Source organism: Chenopodium album, chromosome 10, assembly GCF_948465745.1.
Source record: "Chenopodium album chromosome 10, dcCheAlbu1.1, whole genome shotgun sequence".
NCBI classification, from domain to species: Eukaryota; Viridiplantae; Streptophyta; class Magnoliopsida; order Caryophyllales; family Amaranthaceae; genus Chenopodium; species Chenopodium album.
In genome coordinates, this window is record NC_137843.1 from 55,044,477 (window position 1) to 55,059,198 (window position 14,722).

The following is a 14,722-nucleotide window of genomic DNA, read 5'->3' on the forward strand; positions in this document are numbered from 1 at the left end:
ATGATACTTTAGCCGTAGACCTGTAGAATTAACATAATAATGATTACAGTAGCTGTTATTTACAAAATTTGTAAATGAAACATAGTCTAAGTCATTCAATTTCTGGTTGCAAGTTTGTGACAAACTTTGAGGTAACTGTATGTTAAGGTAGTACATATTTATACCTTCTCTACGATCTAGAATGTACAAAACTATAGTTCAACAAAAATCCAAAGGTTCAACTGAGTACGACTCTACAAGCACTCAATCCATGAATGGAAGATTAAAGAATAGTCAGAGCTGGGCAAAGAATGAGTGGACTGTAATCTTCTATACAATCAGGCTTCAGAAATCTTCACAACATTCAGGCTTCAGAAAACTTTTGCATCTCATCAAGTTCGAGTTCAAATTTAACAATTGCTGCATCCTCCTCCGAATGCAGGCTACTAAAAAAAAAGATAAAACATTAAGTAAAATTACAGTCAATAATTTAATTATGCTATAACTACAGGAAACAGATAAAGTTATCATAATACTACGTAATTAGTTCACCTGTTTTCAACACATCCATGATCCTCCATTGACTGAAACCTGTAGATAACTCTACCCACTATGTCCATGGTTGGAACGGGACCAAAGGTACGGCTATCATTGGCTTCCTGCAAAGACAAATTGCATATTAAATAGAAAGTAGAAACATGTAATGAGCAAGACATGGAAGAGGTACATTAGGAATTGTACAATAAATCACTTAAGAAGCTCGAGGAAAAAGGCAGAACATAAGTTGATAAGTAAAGCAGGAAAGCGGAATCAGGAAATCTATACATAGAGGAGGGAAGGAAGAAAAGGAATTATGAGAAGATTTGAGGACTTAAATGTAGCCTTTTGTAGTTATAAGAAGTCCCTCCCAAATACAGTATGATGACATCGATCTTTAGTTTCCTGTAAAATCAACTTTATCAATCAAAGCCACCATTTGCATTTTATAAAATATGCTGATTCATTACAGAATATTACTTCATTATGCAAAAGCATAAAAATCAATGAGAATTGAGCGCTAGCAAGGGGGTGGGAAAGAATAGATGTGAGAGAAATTTTATACTCTGTAGTAACTAGTGGATAAAGGTGAATTAAAACCTGAGGCTCATAGTTAGTTCATCTACAGGTAAAATTTATTATGCTTGCCTGCTAGGGTGCAACAGTATGATTAGTTTTATTTTAAAGGCATGTTTACAGTGTTCCTATTCATACTAGTCATCTCTTTTGGCTTTTATGATTTGTAGGATTTTTCAAGTGTTTATCTTGATTTAAGCCTAACTTGTTAAGTGTTCTGATCTCAATTATGTCTTTTGAGCCTATGATTTCAATGGTTGGACCAGTGCGTGTGAGATAGAGGGGGGGGGGGGGGGGGGTTAGGGGGAGCACATTGATACTAGCATGAAAGTAATAGTTAATCCAATCAATTCTTGATATGATAAAATTATGTTCAAAGGTAAGAATTCATACTTAAAATACACTCAGAACATAGTAGTAGTGGGTTAGTGAATATAGTGATAGTACCATTCATCAAATATGGTAGAACAAAAGCACAATGTATTTCTTCTTGGGCAATAATATGCCTTCAGAAAACACACAGCTTAAAACCAGGGAGAATAGCATCATAAACTAGAAACAATTTCAATTAGGCACAAGAAATTGTCAATGAGAGAAAATTAAGCAACATGCAACTGTCGATTATTGGCAAGCACAGAATTTTACAGCATTTTTCTTTCCAAAATTTTAAGACATGCTCACATAAGCTGTTACTGAGTATGATATAACCAAACACCCAACTGCGCAAATACTAAGGTGGCTCCAACGTTAGCCAAGAAATAAAAAAAATTGTCTTAAAATTGAAAGACATACCCTTGCTTTCAACTCTTTGTTGTCTGAAAGAACCCAACAGTGATCAATGTTAATGACAAAAGGCTCGTCTTTCTCATCATTGGACACCATTTGATGTCCTCCTAAAGCAGCCAACCTTCTTACCAAAGCCCTATCTGAATCCAACGGGTTCTTTAGGAGGACCACATCACCAACAGAAACTTGTCTATATTCCAGTCTGAACCTGATATTCGGTTGACAGGGTTAATTAGCCATCAAAGCATGCACTCTGAATATCTCAAAGCAATTAGTTTTCAAACAATAAACTTCAAACCCAAATTGAATTGTAGAAACAAGTCCAACTAAAAAGATCTGTCAAAATTAAGCCTAAATAGTATATACAGCTTGGTTAAGGTATGTATCCAAGATCGGCGGGGCCTTGGGTGTTAGAAACACTGCCATTTGTAATAAGGCTGCTTAATTGGGTCGGAGGGCCAGACACTTACAAAAAGGATAGCATGTAGGTCTAATGGTACACGCTGTGTACATAATAAGAAAGAGGCTTGAGACTTGAGACTCGAGACTTGAAGAGGTATGAAGCTCCTAAGGGTGCTAGCTAGACATGAAAGTATAGTTGTAAGGAAAAGGAGGAGATATATGGTAGCCTTCACAGCCGGAAGTGGCTGGATGCTAAATATTAATCTTTTAGAATATGCACAGCCATCTTTGTGGTTTTGAGCCTAGAATCAATTGGGAGGGAAGTGTATGGAATTGGAATAGACAGTCTCTGACTACATGTAGGTTTATCCTATGGCTTGATATTCATTCACGACTACAAATAAAAAGTAAGCTTGAAAAACTGACACTAAACACAAAACACATCACAGAGGAAACAGAGATGAACTTGCAGCAATTAACATAGAGTGTTGAAGAAGAATTACTTAAGATTTGGACAGGGCAAGTTGCGTATAAGAAGAGTTTCATGTCTTCCAGGAATAGTTGGTGCCATCTCTTGACCCTCACTCCTATACAGATAAGTCATTTTCCTCTTGATAAAATCCTTACACCAGTTAGCCAAGGTATCATCATCTGAGATTCCATCAGCAAGGCGTTTCTACATTATAATGGAAAATATCAGAACACCTTGCATTTGAAAGACAATAAACAACAAGCACTGAGTCACGCTTTACAAATTTACAATGCTCTCTTGTCAAAAAAAAAAAAATTTACAATGCTCTCTGAAGTAAACAAGTTGACTTCTTATAGAAATAGAAGCTCCTAAACTTTGGTCATTACCATGAGAGAGACTTATCTAGGTTTCTCCAAACACCCATCACCCAACAAATTTAGATTTTCAAATACTAGCAGAGGAACAACAAAACAAGAATGAATTGGATTCATCTTCACCATTTGAGAAAAGTTTTCAAGAATAAATGCCTTATGAGTATGGTTATGATCACATATTCACTTAATTATAGGTATCGAATTTCATCTGAACAAACTATCTGCTCATACCAAGATGCCTTGTTAATAACCAATTGGTGCTGAACTTCTGATATCCTATCACCATTTCAAACTCAAAGAACCAAACTGCAAAAAAGGAAGAAAATGCAAAGTTCTACTGCAATGAACATAAAAGTTCAGTGTCAGCCAAAGTCAAGAAATAGAGCTCTTAGTCCAGCCAGGAAGATCATTCTGGCTGAACATTGAAGAACGTCATTTTTAATTCAATGTACTATGTTCTATTAGCAGCAATTTTGGTTTCTTCCTAAGTATACCGGAGATTTAATATGTTGCGTTCAACTCATTATGTTCTTCGAGCCAACAAGGGTAAGCACTACACCAAATCTTCATTCCCATATTCTTGACCCTTTATACATACACGAGATCCCCTCTTTTGCTACGACGGTTGCTAGAGAGAACTCAAATAAGCCAATAGTATTTAGACAATAACTTTGTTTGCCCAAGCTTCCAAAAGTGAAGTAACTTTTAAATTAATTTGAGTAATAAACTAAGTTCAGGAGGTTTGCAATGTTCAACCAATTCTTTCTTTGTAGATGACCACCCTACACAAACTACAAACTAATCAATGCACCACTGCGAAAACCCTTTTTTCCAGCTTCGTATTTTACTTCGATTCTTCGTTTTACTTCAAGTTTCGGATACATTGGAGACTTGACACCCCATTTTGGACCAAAAACATGCAAATTTCTTATAAAATGGACCATATTCACTCCAATTTACACACCTTAACAACCCATATAAATAATCTTGTGAACAAGAAACTTCCCCTAATCAATCTTGGAAAGCAATACATTGCAAAAGTAACATTCAACCCAAAAAAAATCTTAATTTCTTGCAAAACCCTAAATAACTTAAACCTTCATTTCTTTAGAGAATACTATAACAAAATACAGCTGTTGAAATGAAAATGTCAATCCATTGCACAAACAAGCAAATGGGGCCAAACCCAGAAACAATATAGTGATTGCAGAACTAAAAATGGAATTAAAAATGCATTAATCTCAAAAAATAACAAATACCCAGAAGATTAAATCAGTAATAAAAGACAAATATTATCAAATTGACATTCAAAACAAATGAGAGAGGAAGAGAGAGAAACCTTAGTGGAGAGAGCAGCAGTGTAAACAAGCTTGGTTCGACCATAAAGATATGTTGAGGGGATCCAGAATTTGTTCCAATTCATCTCTTTTATTTACTTTTGAACTTTACTAGTTTTGACGCAATTCAAACTTTCAAAGAAGAAAGAAGAATGCAATTTGATTTTCTGAGTTTCTTGAATTAGAATGTGGAAATTATTGGACAATCTTGGAGTAAAATGTTGGAGTATAAGAGTATGTTGGTCTAACTAAATGTTTTTGGTTACACTACACTCACATAGTCACACCCAAGGCACAAAACCTTCGTTGGTGAGGGACTAGGGGAGGGAGGGCTTCCAATTTCCAAATTATCTGCTTATCTGGTAGACCGGTTGGAATTGTTAGATTATACGACGGTATGTATTATTTACGAGTTAATTTCATGTTACTTATAGAGTAATACAAAATAATGTATATTAGTATTATGTGCTCGTGAGTCGTGGCTACTATACTAATTTGATAAATAAAACTATTTATCACGGATAGTTATTAGCTACTCCCTCCGCGGATGGATATAGTATGTAATATTGTAGACTTGTAGTAATATGAATTAATTATTACAAACTTATACGGTAACATTATGATTTTTTTTTTTTAATATGATAAAAAAAAATTAAATATAACAATATTGTAAAGTAAAAGATAATAATATAATTATAGTGGTACTAGTAATCATTATAGTTTATAGTCCATACTTATTATTTTTTGTAAACGTATTACACTTGTTTGGAACTTATAACCTAATTAATTACTTCGTGTAACTTAATGAAATTTGTTGGACTTGATTAGACATAATTAAAACCAATTGGACTTGATAGAAACTTATTTTGAACACGAAACATTGAAATATACTCGTACTTCATATAGTATTTATTTTTTTTTAAAGGTGAAGTGGAACCTAATCTTTAGCATTTTCAGTTTGAGGTTTTAAAAGCCAACCTATAGAGAGTGTCCATTATCAAATGTCAAACTTGCCAATTGTACCAAACTAGATATAGTAAATAAATTGAAACTCTCAAACTTTTAATAAACCGCCTTAATAATTTAATGAATCTAATTACATATACTCCGTATTAAACCACTCTGCTGGTGAATGGCAAGATAGCCTACAAATCACCTGAATAATGGGCCATAAAATTCTCGCATCTACCAGAATGCACATTTGGCTATTATGTCATTGTAGCAAATGTGACTTTGTTGAACAACCAATTCAGCACCTAAAACTAAAACCACACATAACTAATACTTGTACTAAACTGAATCTCGCTGCTAAAACATTCAGTTAAATCGGAGTCGTATACTCTAGCTGCCTTTGTATCATCCCAATCTTGATAAAGTCAGGTGAACTCCTTATGCTGCAAACCTAAAGAAACAAAAGGGCATAAGAGAGTCGGGGAATGGTGAAAGGATATTATGGCGGGAATATAATAGCAAATACCTGTAGTTCTGTATCTAGCACTCTGCACTCTCATGTTTGAGCGCCCTTACTATTTTTACCATCATTGAGTTGCACTTCAGCAGGATCTAGCTCTACGAAGAGGACTGAAGCATCATCCTGCAAACTGTCTGTACTGCAAGATTCAGGGAGGGAGTAAATAGTCAGATTCTGGTGCTTGTCTTTGAAAAGTGGAAGCAACTAAGCCAGTTCAGACTTGAGAGGCTTACCTGTTCACCACAACATTGTGATTTTCAGCTGTTCGAAACCTGTAGATGACTCTACCCACAATGTTTGTTATGGAGACTGGTCCGTATGAACGACTATCATTACTTTCCTGCAAAGACACAATGTTTGAAACAAAAATGTCGATCCTCATCCCAAAGTTTGATAAGAATATAATCCAATAATCCCTGGTGTGAGTATAAAAGTTGAATCAGACTGGACACACACTTTGCATGTAGGACACTAACAGTTGCTGTCAAAATATGACCAACTTTCTGTGCATAGCTATATACAGCACAAAGTAATTCAGTAAAAGATCAGCTAAACTGCTACAACTTGGATATGACCTCAAAGGAGAAGTCTGTAAGGACTGTAACGCATGTTTGGGAGCTATGTGCATGATCAAAATCTCTACTGTCAGTCTTCAGTGAAGCCTTGATGAGCACAGTGCAATCCTTATTCTATTTTTATATTGTTATTTTTGATAAAGGAAAACAAATTTGTGTTGCTATTCATGACAGAATACTTGCAAGTTGTTTTTATTTGGAAGAAAACTTGTAAGTCGTTTTAAGAAATCTACTAAATTGAAAAAACAAATCTGAGTGAGGGAGGGCAAAAAGTCCAACCAATGAATTGAACTTGATGGACTAAGTAAGCAAATATGTCTGCTCACAAAAAGTCGTAGAATAAAAGCCAATGAAGTGGATGGTACAATAAAACTATGGAAGTAACATAGTTTGTTAATGGCTATCCAGTAGCCCGCTACTGTTCTTAAAAGAGATGTCTAATTTTGTTGTTCAAAACCCAATGTCATCTCCCCAACCACCCACCCCTGCAAAGAAAAGGGCAAAAATAAAAGCAAATATAGGAGCCAATGAAGGAAGTACTACTATGGTATGGTGTGGTGGGGTGGTGGGGGGGGGGGGGGGAATGTGTGCAGTGCAGTCAGGGACTCTCACCTATAATTCCGTCCCACAGAAACAACGATTTAGTGAAAAAAGGTCAAAGTGCACAGTCCGAGCGAGTAGCTAGCACAAGCAATAGTTCCAACATGCATACAATGTGGTCATGTCAAAGGATATGCAATTATGCATCATTAACATCGTGCTTGCATTTGCCTCTAGCGGCATTTTATGTCTCACCAAAAAGAGAATACTAGCACAAAGTAAAGGACTGGAGTGAAAAAATATACAAAGGGATAAAATATGCTTCCACAGGTTAGTGTTTACCTCTGGCTTCAGATTTTTGTTGTCAGAAAGGACCCAGCACTGCCCATCTTTTAAAACAAAAGACTCATCATCCTTGTTAGTGGAGACCATTTCATTTCCGCTGACAGCAGCCAGTCTACTAACCACATAATTATTTGTATTCAAAGGATCCTTTATAACAACTACATCACCCACGTAAATCGGATTGCCCCAAAACCTGAAAATGAAATTTCAATTTAGACTGCATGCAACCGCTTTAACATCAATTTGCAATTAGAAACTCTATAAGAGTAAGGAAAGAGATGTCTTTTTAACACCTTAAGAAAAGAGGGAACAGTAAAATTTATAGAGGACACCTATACAAGTCCAAATTGAGAACGTCACAGTAATAAAAGACATCTCTATGCCTTATAGAAAAGGTCTTGCTAAAACACATGACTGTAAACTATAACGATGTTCTCATCTAAGCAAGAAAGGCACAACAATCAAACAATAGAAAAGAAAATCAGAGGCTATTACCTTGCATTCGGATACAGGAGTTTTCGAACAAAGAGAGTCTCGATAGCAGAAAAAGTAGGCTCCATCTCTGAACCCTTGCTCTGACATAAAAAACTCATTTTCTCAGCGACTGCATGCTTCAATAAAGTGTTTAAGACATCTCCACGCAAAAGTTGACCTGCATTACGTTTCTGCATCATGATGCAGAAGACATAAGAAGAATCACTATTTCAATCAAATTAAGTGTGAAAATCTCAATTGGTTTATTAAGTGACATTTACTGGGAATGCCAAACATGGAATTTACATGTAGTCCAACCAACGAGATATGATTACCCAAATTCAGCAGTACAACATCCAACCATTCAGTTAAATCACAAGCATCTTTAAGAAAGTGTTCATCTATGGCCATATGTTATCATTAATTTATGGGTGAATACTTATGTATCTCTAATCAATCAACGAAAATTTGTGGGAGGGTAATCAACGCGATAAAACCTGTACCAACCATATTAAGAAACAAATTATGCATCGCTGTGTCACTGATAATACCTTTCAACTGTTCAAGCATATAATAAGTCAAGGGTTATTTAGAAAATTAACATTTCTTTAGAAATGAGGTGCTAAACTGGGTATTTGGGGATGTTCATAAGTTTTAACACCCACCATGATCCAGCTGAACAAGAAGTTAATCAATCCACCAAAATGACTACTTTTATCTTTAACATCATCTATATTCTAAATATTTATGGGACAAATTGAAGGTTAAATTATCTAAAATCAGAAACCCTTAATTAATCTGGAAGCAATATTACTAAAAATGCTTTCAATCATAACTTCATGTCACAAAAATCCCAAAAAATTTATAATCATACAGTTAAAAAAAGGCCACAAATTCTGGGAATTAACCCAATAAAAGTAAGCAATATAAAATATGGGAATCAATCCAGAAAAGTAAATAATTTAATATGTAACTCCAATACAAACTACCCAGAAAAAAAACATGTAATATAAAATTATGCAAACCCAGAAAATATGAAATTGTTCAAAATTTCATAATAAAAAAAAGAGAGAGAGAAAGAGAGACCTGCATAGTGACCAAGGCAGCAAAACGGCATTTTTGACCCAGATACTCCAAACCAAACTTGAGGCTCCAAAACCTATATACTATTGGCCACATTCTATTCCAAAAACCCACAAAAAATGGGTATTTTTTGGCCTATTTTTCTCTCTAAATCACTCCATGAATAGCCCTAAATTTGCAGTTGAGAAATGAAATTTGTGTAGAGTATATAAAGAAAAGAGAGATGAGAATGGGATCATGGTTTTGTTGTTGCAGACCTTGCACTGGTACTGGACTACTGGTGTATACTCTTTCAGTTACAAGCCTATAAGCAGTGCATAACAAAATGCACTTTCCGCTCTATATTGTACAGTATGTACACCAACAGCCAAATTAGTGAAAAACTACTCTATATCATCATTCGCCAGTTGCCACCCTTCCATTCGTCAAAGTAAATTAGAGAAAATACAAGTTTAAACGCCTTATGTTTCTCAAAGGGGCAAATTCGACATTTTCAATATGACAAAATACGAGTATAGACGAAGACAAACAAATTTCATACGAAATTCACAGCTGAACGGGCAGGTGGTTCATCAATAAAAGATGATAATTGTAACCTGATGATTTTTATTACTTCCTGAATATTCTCACCATTTGTACAACTGTAAATATAACCAACATATGAAGCATGAGAGGTGTACAAGATACGGAGTATATACTTGTAAACTCTAAGGTGCAGTTTGAATAAAAGAATGCTTGGCTACTACGTAGTAAAGTTTTTCTGGACCAAAATTTCTTCAAACACATACTCCAATTCTCATCCACCTAAGATAATTCTGCATGTATGTCATAATTTTTTTTTTTACAGTGCTACCAATATGGAGCGCGACTTCTGTGACATCAAACAAGAGTTTTACAAACATGTTAGGTTTCCTAAGGGGCTGCATTGTTGGCATTGCTATCTTCTTCATTGAGTGGCGGTAGTCCTGAAGTAGCAGCCATGGTTTTACACTATTTGGTGGTGCAGGAATGAACTCTCGATAAACCCTCTCCCTGTTTTCTCGCCACCAATCCTCTGCCTGTATTGCTATATAAAGTACAATTTTTTGCTACAAAATATGAACAAGTTAAAGGAGAGTGAATGAGACAAGTATAGAGAGTCCATTATCAAAGGTCAAACTTGCCAATTAAACCAAACTAGATATAAATAAAATGAAATCTCAACTTTTGATAAACCACCTCATTGTTTTATTTAATAAATCTAATTACATATACTCTGTATTAAACCACTCGAGATAGCCTATAATCACCTGAATAACGGGCCATCAAATTTTCGCATCTACCACTATGCACATTTGGCTATGATGTCATTGTAGCCAATGTGTCTTTGCTAAAGCTGAAATTTAAACAACCAGATCAGCAGCCAATGCTTAAAGATGCTAAAACTAATACTAAACTGAATCTCGCTGCTAAAACATTCAGTTAAATCGGAGTCATTTACTCTAGCTGCCTTTGTATCATCTCTATCTTGTCAAAGTCAGATGAACTCCTTATGCTGCAAACCTAATGAAACAAAAGGGCATAAGAGAGTTGGGGAATGGTGAAAGGAAATTATGACGGGCATATAATAGCAAATACCTGTAGTTCTGTATCTAGTACTCTCATGTTTGAGAGTCCTTACTATTTTTATCATTATTGAGTTGCACTTCAGCAGGATCTAGTTCTACGAAGAGGACTGAACGGTCATTCTGCAAACTGTACGCACTGCAAGATTTAGGAGAGAGAGAGAGAGAGAGAAAGCAAATAGTCAGCTTCTGGTGCTTGTTTTTGAAGGGTGGAAGCAACTAAGCCAGTTGAGAGGCTTACCTGTTTACCACAATATTGTGATCTTTGGCTATTTGAAACCTGTAGATGACTCTACCCACAATGTTTGTTATGGAGATTGGTCCATATGTACGACTATCATTACTTTCCTGCAAAGACACAATGTTCCAAACAAAATGTCATTCCTTATCCCAAAATTTGATACGAAAATAAGCCAATAATCCCTTGTGTAAGTTAAAAGTTGAATCAGACTGGACACACATTTTGCATGCAGGACACTAACAGTTGCTTTCAAAATATGACTAACTCTCTGAGCAGAGCTGCAGAGCTAAATACAGCACAAAGTAATTCCATTATAGATCGGCTATACTGCTAACATGGATATGACCTCAGAAACCCAAGAAGCACTAAAGTTGACAAACACAGCAAGGATTGGTCAATACTGAAGTTTGTAATAACAGCTAATGGCATCATCAGTGTGTTCAAGCTAGCAGGGCTGCAAGCCAAATTACAGACAGTTTGAAGCCAAGACTCAGAGAAAAATGGGAGGCTCTTGACAAAAGGAAGATTATTATAGATATTTTATAAGGACAAAAAGATTTTGAGGTGACTTTCATTAGTATTGACAAACTGGTAAGCTTTCACATGCATTTATTGGCGGTATTTGTAAAATTGCAATGAAATGGATGTTCAATGTTCGCTGCTTAATATTACAGCGGTGGCACACTCATGCTATAAATTTTTTTTATTATGAGAGGATATTGTTATGGACTCAATTCTCAATTTCCTCTTAAGGACATTGAAAAATTAGGAAAACTTCCAAGGTGAGCTTCAGAGTTTCAATCGTTCTCTTTCATTTGTACTCTTATAATATACAAAAACAAAGACTTTATTAATTAATAATGCAGATGGGCAGTATATAGACTTGATGAAGCATAAATCAAAACTGTTCAAGGGCAATATTTATAGAAACTGAAAAAGGGGATTAGTTTCTGGATAGATTTCAAATTTTCAAGTCTTCAAGATGAAACTCAAATTTTGCAGATCAAAGGAGAAGTCTGTAGCACATGTTTGGCAACGATGTGCATGATCAAAATCTAACTGTCGGTTTTCAGTAAAACCTTGATGAGCACAGCGCAATCCTTATTCAATTTTTATTTTGTTATTTTTGATAAAGGAAAACAAATATGTGTTGCTATTCAAGACAGAATACTTGCAAGTCGTTTTAAGCAATCTACTAAATTGAAAACAAATCTGAGTGAGGGAGTACAAAGAGTTCAACCAATGAATTGAACTTGGTGGACTAAATAGACAAACATGTCTGCTCACAAAAATTAACAGAATAAAACCCAATGAAGTGGATGCTATAATAATACTACGGAAGTAACATAGTTTGTTAATGGCTATCCAGTAGCCTGCTACAGTTCTTAAAGGAGATGTCTAATCTTGTTGTTCAACACCCAACGTCATCTCCCCAACCCCCCACCCCTGCCAAAAAAAAAAAAAAAAAAAAAGCAAAATGAAAGCGAATATAGGAGCCAATGAAGGAAGTTTGGGAGAAACTTTGTTGTTAATGGCTATTGTTCTTCCCAATGGAACTTCTAACTTTGTTATTCAAAAGCCAGTGTCATCTCCTCTACTCCCCACCCAAATAAAGAAGCAAACATTACACACATATGCACAGGGGGGGTGGGGTGCAGTGTGGTCAGGGATTCTCACCTATAATTCCTTCCCACAGAAACCATGATTTAGTGAAAATAGGTCAAAGCGCACAGTCCAAGCGAGTAGCTAGCACAACCAATAGTTCCAACATGTATACAATGTGGTCATGTCAAAGGATATGCAATTATGCATCACTAGCATCGTGCTTGCAGTTGCCTCTAGCGGCGTTTTATGTCTCACCAAAAAGAGAATACTTGCACAAAGGACTGGAGTGACAAAATACAAAGGGATAAAATATGCTCCCACAGGTTAGTGTTTACCTCTGGCTTCAGATTTTTGTTGTCAGAAAGGACCCAGCACTGCCCATCTTTTAAAACGAAAGGCTCATCATCCTTGTTAGTGGAGACCATTTCATATCCGCTGACAGCAGCCAGTCTTCTCACCACATAATTATTTGAGTTCAAAGGATCCTTTAAAACAACTACATCACCCACATATATGTGCTGTGGATTTCCCCGTAACCTGAAATGGAATTTCAATTTAGACTGCATTCAATTGCTTCAACAGCAATTTGTAGTTAAAAACTCTATAAGAGTAAAGAAAGAGATCTTTTAAACACCTTGAAAAAATAGGGAGCAGTAAAATTTATAGAGGACACCTATACAAGTCGAATTTGCGAACGCCACAGTAATCTGAAACTAAAATTGAATAACAGAAGACATCTCTAAGCCTTCAAGGTCTTGCTAAAACACAAAAAACTGTAAAGTATAACAATGTTCTCACCCAAGCAAGAATGGCACACCGCACAACAATCAAACAATAGAAAAGGAAATTTCACTGAAGACAATCAAAGACTATAACCTTGCATTCAGATAAGGGAGTTTCCGAACAAAGAGAGTCTCGTTAGCAGAAATAGTGGGCTCCATCTCTGAACCCTTGCTCTGACAGAAAAAAGTCATCTTCTCAGCGACTGCATTCTTTAAATAAGTGTTTAAGACATCTCCACGCAAAAGTTGACCTGCATTACGTTTCTGCATCATGATGCAGAAGACATAAGAGGAACCACTATTTCAATCAAAAAATAAAACTGTGAAAATCTCAATTGGTTTATTAAGTGACATTTACTGGGGATGCCAAACATGGAATTTAGTCAATTTACATGTAATCCAACCAAAGGGATATAATTTACCAAATTCGGCAGTACAACATTCAACCATTCAGTTAAATCACAAATTCACAAGCATCTAAAAATAAGTGTTCATCTATAGCCTTATCTTATCATTAATTTACCCTTTAATGGGGGTATACTTATGTAAGTATATGTAATCAATCGACAAAAAGTTTGTGGCAGGGTAATTAACGTGATAAAATCTGCACCATTTATATTAAGGACCTGTTCTGTTCAACTTAATTTCAGTTCAGCTCCAATCAATTTAGTTCAATCAATTCAGTTCCTAATTTCCTTCTCTCATAAACAACTCATTTCAACTGTACAAGCATATAAACAAGGGTCGAACATTTCTGTAGACATGAGGTGCTAAACTAGTCAAGGGTTATCTAGACAATTAACATTTCTGTAGACATGAGGTGCCAAACTGGGCATTTGGGGATGTTCATAATTTTTACAATCCACCATTATCAAGCTGAACAACAAGTGTAATCAATTATCTATATCCAATTCTTATGGGCCAAATTGAAGATTAATAAAGTATCAAAAATCAGAAACCCTTCATTAATTTATGGATGCAATATTACTAAAAATGCTTTCATGCTCAAAAACTTCAAAAAATTATAATCACACAGTTAATAAGGGCCACAAATGCTGGGAATTAACCCAATAAAAGTATGAAATCTAAAATCGGGGAATTAGCCCAGAAAGTATATAATCTAAGTATGTAACACCAATACAAAATACCCAGAAAAACATTATGCAAACCCAGAAAATGTGAAACTGTTGAAAAATTCAGAATTCGAAATGAAAAGAGAGACCTGCACAGTGATCAAGGCAGCAAAATCGCATTTTTGACCCAGATACTCCCAACAGAGCTTCAACCTCCATAGTTGCCGCATTGTATGCGAAAAACCCACAGATTTTTTTGCCTCTTTCTAAAATCACAACCCTAAAATTTGCAATAATTCAGCAAATGAAATTTGGGTAGATAAAGAGAAAGAGAGATGAGAATGGGATCATGGTTTCTTTGTTGCAGACCTTGCACTGCTATTTATTTACTGGTATATGCTTATGCAGTGCTTCAGGAAATGCTCTTTCAGCTCTCTAAATTGTACCAACACCCAAAATAGTGAAA

The 14,722-nt window shown here is 35.5% G+C and overlaps 3 protein-coding genes across 5 annotated transcripts; all 3 read right to left on the reverse strand.

Annotated features, from left to right (window-relative positions):
* Positions 1-21: 21 nt before the first annotated feature.
* On the reverse strand, positions 22-4,693 carry LOC145564165 (mitochondrial ATP-independent inner membrane protease subunit 2-like). Of its 2 annotated transcripts, none has more exons than XM_081624503.1 (5): positions 4,466-4,693; positions 2,784-2,956; positions 1,885-2,086; positions 532-638; positions 22-422 (listed from the first exon to the last, which is right to left on the reverse strand). In XM_081624503.1, exons 1-5 carry the CDS (start codon positions 4,547-4,549, stop codon positions 344-346), a joined length of 645 nt encoding a protein of 214 aa, XP_081480629.1. In that variant the 5' UTR covers positions 4,550-4,693; the 3' UTR covers positions 22-343. The 2 variants fall into 2 exon arrangements, with proteins under 2 accessions (XP_081480629.1, XP_081480628.1); XM_081624502.1 differs by having other exon boundaries at positions 22-425.
* Positions 4,694-5,529: 836 nt separating this feature from the next.
* On the reverse strand, positions 5,530-9,354 carry LOC145564166 (mitochondrial ATP-independent inner membrane protease subunit 2-like). 2 transcript variants are annotated; one of them, XM_081624505.1, is made up of 6 exons: positions 8,955-9,354; positions 7,890-8,046; positions 7,392-7,587; positions 6,168-6,274; positions 5,941-6,073; positions 5,530-5,865 (listed from the first exon to the last, which is right to left on the reverse strand). In XM_081624505.1, exons 1-5 carry the CDS (start codon positions 8,983-8,985, stop codon positions 5,971-5,973), a joined length of 594 nt encoding a protein of 197 aa, XP_081480631.1. In that variant the 5' UTR covers positions 8,986-9,354; the 3' UTR covers positions 5,530-5,865; positions 5,941-5,970. The 2 variants fall into 2 exon arrangements, with proteins under 2 accessions (XP_081480631.1, XP_081480630.1); XM_081624504.1 differs by having other exon boundaries at positions 7,890-8,059; positions 8,955-9,348.
* An 807-nt stretch (positions 9,355-10,161) lies between these two features.
* LOC145564167 (mitochondrial ATP-independent inner membrane protease subunit 2-like) lies at positions 10,162-14,703 on the reverse strand. Its single transcript, XM_081624506.1, has 6 exons — positions 14,406-14,703; positions 13,278-13,447; positions 12,737-12,938; positions 10,797-10,903; positions 10,569-10,694; positions 10,162-10,493 (listed from the first exon to the last, which is right to left on the reverse strand). The coding sequence occupies exons 1-5, from the start codon at positions 14,484-14,486 to the stop codon at positions 10,592-10,594; spliced, it is 663 nt and encodes a 220-aa protein (XP_081480632.1). The 5' UTR covers positions 14,487-14,703; the 3' UTR covers positions 10,162-10,493; positions 10,569-10,591.
* Positions 14,704-14,722: the final 19 nt, after the last annotated feature.